Genomic DNA, 4,989 nt, shown 5'->3' on the forward strand with positions numbered 1-4,989 from the left:
TGTGTTAAGTAAGGAGGGACAGGTTTATACGGCATGTGTTAAGTAAGGAGGGACAGGTTTATATAGCACATGTTAAATAAGGAGGGACAGGTTATACTGTATGTATTAAGTAAATAGGGACAGGTTTATATGGCATGTGTTAAGTAAGGAGGGACACGGGTTTATCCAATATGTGTTAAGTAAGGAGGGAGACGGATTTATCCAATATGTGTTAAGTAAGGAGTGACAGGTTCATATGGCATGTGTTAAGGACAGATACATCCTTATTCAGTATGTGTGTGTCCATCAGAGGTGAGCAGGACACAGGGACAGCCTAGTGCAGCCTGTAAAATTCACTTTTTTCAGGCTTTATTTGTATTTTCCTCTGTTAATATGCCTCTTCACTTTACACTGGCCAGATTTATGTGCTTTGCAACTGGCGTCACACTTTTATAGGAAAGAAAACAGTTTCCCAATACTACACTCTTTTCTTTGAAGATAAAGTTCTGTGAACGTACACTGTAAGGGTGTGAAACCACGTCCGGTTTCGCTGTAACACTGGTGGGTGTCTCCCTGTCCTCTCACATAATACCACAGACGCACAACCGACTTCACTGCTGCGCTGAAGGTGCTGTCTCTGTAAGTGTTACCGCTCTTTTATTATTGGTTATTTATTTTAAAGTCACCTAAATGATGCTCCTGCTGGCCAGATAATGAGGGACTGAGTGAGCAGAATGTTTTCACAATGTATACATGTGTAATAATTCTGTTTGTTTACAGGTTACATTTTTTATATCTGTATTTTATAGGGAGTCAATCTGGCTGAAAATGAAATGGCACAGAAATTGACTCTTAGAAAGATTCATTTGAACTTAAGTACTTTTCTACTTGTTCTGAAACACATATGCACAAGATCTTATACAAAAACTTACTAAGTTCACTCTAAATCTTCAATAGCCTAATTCTTCTAATACTGAAATTAAAACCAATAAAAACTTTAAAACATCCCGGTGATACTTTACTTAAAGTCATGTTTTTAGTAATTTCGTAATGCATTCTTAACGAATAACAATGCATGCATTATAAATGTTTTATGAAGCTCTCATCAATAATGTACTATAAATACCTTTATAATGCATTATGATGGTCAGTCGAAGCATTACGGATGCTTTGTACTGCATTATAAAGATACCTGTAGGACATTATAGATGAGAGCTTCATAAAGCATTCATAATGCATAATACACATGGTTATATTGTGGTATGCCTTTTGATAAATATTTCTAAATTTGTACATATAAAATAAATTATATAAATATTAAATTAATTATCAATAGTTAGAATGCTTTATGAATGCATTATAATGCATCATGAATTTGTTTATAAATTACTAAAAACATGGGCTTAATTAAAATGTCACCAATATGCCTTTAAGCTCAGGAGAGGAAATTGAACACGACAGCACATCTACTGACACAGGAGAAAACGGGAGAGACTGACAGAAATACAGCACAACTACTGACACAGGAGAAAACGGGAGAGACTGACAGAAATACAGCACAGCTACTGACACAGGAGAAAATGGGAGAGACTGACAGAAATTCAGCACATCTACTGACACAGGAGAAAACGGGAGAGACTGACAGAAATACAGCACAGCTACTGACACAGGAGTAAACAGGAGAGACTGACAGAAATACAGCACAGCTACTGACACAGGAGAAAATGGGAGAGACTGACAGAAATTCAGCACAGCTACTGACACAGGAGAAAATGGGAGAGACTGACAGAAATTCAGCACAGCTACTGACACAGGAGAAAATGGGAGAGACTGACAGAAATACAGCACAGCTACTGACACAGGAGTAAACGGGAGAGACTGACAGAAATACAGCACAGCTACTGACCCGAATGACTCTGGTAAAGGCCAAATCGTTATGGTCAGATGACTAGGTCAGAGCATCTCTGTAACGGCAAGGTCTGTGGGATGATCACGGTCAGCCGTGGTGAGTAGCCACTGAGCAAGATCCAAGGAGGGAAAAACCATGAATGCAGATTGGGTATTGGGTGGCCAAGACTCAAGGCGGGATGTGACTGAAGGCTGTGCTGTGTGGTACAAACCAACAGAAGGGCTACTGTGGCACAAATGGCAGATCATTTTGGTGATGATCGCAGGAGTAATCTGTCACAACACACAGTGCATGAGCCCTGTTGCATTATTCTTTTCATATGGGGATGGTCATAATCTTTAGGTTCATCATGACCATTATTTGATTATACGTCATGTCAATATTAGGTTCCTTGACTACAGTTTTAAATGTCACACCAAGTGTAATTATATTGCGTAGAAACATGTGTTACAGGAGGATACACCCAGAGTTAGCCCTGGGTGCGGTATTCTGTGGCGATAAGCGGTGACAGTCAGGTAGCATTAATATTTATGAATTCTGGGCCAAACCTCCGTCACAAATGATACCAATGCTCTAACATCATTGCCTGAGACTGAATAATTCATAACTCTGCCAGAGCTGCTGTGTGAGGAGCGTGGAAACGGGTCATGTGTGCCGTCCAAGTGTGCAGGGTCACGTGTGCGGTCCAGGGCCGCCACTCGAAGCGGAGCCTTTCCATATGCTCACACTACTGACCCACCATCTCCTGCGTCTCCTTCTTATGGAAACGCATCTTTTGAGGCAAATTGTTTTTTGTCTAATTATTTTGCTACTTCTTCTGAAGTGAAAAAAAATTAAACATACATCACTGGCGGACTTAGAGCCCCTGACGTGAGGAATAACGCTACGGTAACAGAAAGTTAAAGTGGTGTTTAAGAAAGCAATTGAACATAAGACTTGTATAATATTCTGGGGTAGAATAATTCACTTGTGCAATACAATTGCTCTTTTCAAGATGTCCAATTACACAGCTATAAAAGCAATCAGACTGTTTTTTAAATACCTGTGCCTGTGGAAGCCTTAACGGAAAGTGTGTCATTATTATTTCTTGTGGCCTAATTCTGGACTGAAAAAATGAAGGCGAACAGTTTGTACAAAATGCTGTCTGATGAGACGTGACCTTTTGTGTTTTGCTGCTGTCAGGTGAAGATGGACCTGCCGTCCAATCAGAGCACTTCAGAAGCTCTCACTGTCCAAGCATGTGGCATAGACTTTAACCAAGACGCCGCCTTATTCTCAGTCTTATACTCCATCTTCTTTGTCTTTGGCACACCACTCAACATCCTGGCTCTCTACGGCCTCTACAATTTAATCAGGTGCGAGAACATCCTGCCCATCTTTGTCATCAACCTGCTGCTTTCCAACCTGCTGCAGCTGTCGACCTTGCCGCTGTGGATAGACTACTACAGAACGGGCCATTACTGGAGGTTCAAGTCCATTGGGTGCTATGGAGTGACCCTCATCTTCTACATCAGCATCTACGTTGCGATCTTCTTCAAGTGCCTGATCGCGCTGGAGCGCCACCTAGCCATCGCCTGGCCGCACAAATTCCAAGCTGTGCAGAAGCTGAGGAGTGTGGTGTGTCTGTCTGTGGCCGTGTGGCTCGCTGTGGCAGTGCCCCCACTGGCTTCTATAAACACCATGTTCCACGGACAGAACAAACACCTCTGCAATGAGAATTATCCTGCCAAAATGGAAACCATCATTTACCGCCTCATCACCCTGGCTCTCTCCTTCATCCTGCCCTTCTCTTTCATTTCGATCTTGCACATGCAGACCCTCAAGTGCCTGGCGGGGCTTCCTTCATCACGGGCCGAGGAGAAGAGACGCATATGTGCTTTCTTAAGCTTCCTGGTAGTCATCTTCGTGGTGGTGCTGGGACCATACCACCTCACCGGCTCCATCAAGTACATCGGGCTGGTGTTCAATCCCGGGGACTGCGAGTGGGAGAAGTCCGTGTTCCTGCCGTATCAAGTGGGCCGTGCTTTGCTGAGCCTGAACACCTTGCTGGACCCCATCATGTACATCTTCCTACGTACTGACTTCAGGGAGCTATTGCAGACCCATCTGTCCTGTCTCAGAGGATCCTAGTAAGGAACTTTATGAAAAGTCCCCTAAGAGGAGGACCAGGAACTGCACCCAAGAACGCAGTGCCTCTCTCTATGAAGTTGCTGGTTTCCCTATGATACTCTTGACCACTCAGGTATATTGTGTTTGAATGTTGTAAGCCATGTTAGCCACCTGGATGTTGTGCGCTGAGGCCTGACCTTCTGGGTACAGGCTGGACTTTATGGACTCTGTAATGGGGATGAGTCAGGCAGCAGCTGCACAGTCACCATGCAACAAGGAGTCAAACAGGAAGTGAGAGAAGCTGCATCATCGGGTCAAGCACGGGAAGGAAATTAACAGTAAGAAGAAAGCTCCAGTATTAACGACTTCATTAATTCGTTCATTATCTGCCTGCGTTTGTGATCATGCACAGCAGCAGCACATCTGCTTCAGCCTAGCGGCAAATTCACACACATTCATCATCATACTTCCTTGGTTTCTGCATAACAGCATGCCTAATAAATTTAACTCAGAGTCCTGTCACCAGTGCTCTTTACCTGCTGGTGAGTCCCTAAGACATTTTCCTTAGACCTGTATTATGAGGTGAAAACCTCAGACAACAATGACTCAAATTTCTCCAGTTTTTGATTTGCGAATTTCTGTTTTTATATCACAGATAAGCGTAGAAATTAAATTATGCAGCTATTTGGAAAAATCACTTTATCTCTCTCACAAGAATCTCCAAATATGTGATTAAAATGCATTTTAAATCCAGCATCTAAGCCACTGCTTCCCTTGACCTTCATTGATCATGTATTGGTATAAAATTGCAGTTATTTGTCACCTAACTTATTGATGTTCTATTAAAAACCTCTCTAACAATTCAATGGGGATTTTCACGAGGAAAAAAATTCAGAAAGCAAAGATGCCCGGTGGGTTAAAAATGAGGCAGGCAGTATTCCTTCCAAAAAAACGAAGGCGGGCCTTTAGCAAGAGCAGGCCCGCCGTCTGCA

At 42.7% G+C, this 4,989-nt stretch overlaps 1 protein-coding gene across 1 annotated transcript; it reads left to right on the forward strand.

Moving 5' to 3' along the window:
* Positions 1-557: 557 nt before the first annotated feature.
* Positions 558-4,758, forward strand: LOC111860753 (G-protein coupled receptor 4). The gene is made up of 2 exons (XM_023844748.2): positions 558-618; positions 3,071-4,758. The coding sequence occupies exon 2, from the start codon at positions 3,077-3,079 to the stop codon at positions 4,016-4,018; it is 942 nt and encodes a 313-aa protein (XP_023700516.1). The 5' UTR covers positions 558-618; positions 3,071-3,076; the 3' UTR covers positions 4,019-4,758.
* The last annotated feature ends 231 nt before the right edge of the window (positions 4,759-4,989 follow it).

Source organism: Paramormyrops kingsleyae, chromosome 3, assembly GCF_048594095.1.
Source record: "Paramormyrops kingsleyae isolate MSU_618 chromosome 3, PKINGS_0.4, whole genome shotgun sequence".
NCBI classification, from domain to species: Eukaryota; Metazoa; Chordata; class Actinopteri; order Osteoglossiformes; family Mormyridae; genus Paramormyrops; species Paramormyrops kingsleyae.

Excerpts from the sequence above, each read along its gene's own strand:
- LOC111860753 (XM_023844748.2), top strand. The coding sequence starts at position 3,077 with ATGGACCTGCCGTCCAATCAGAGCACTTCAGAAGCTCTCACTGTCCAA.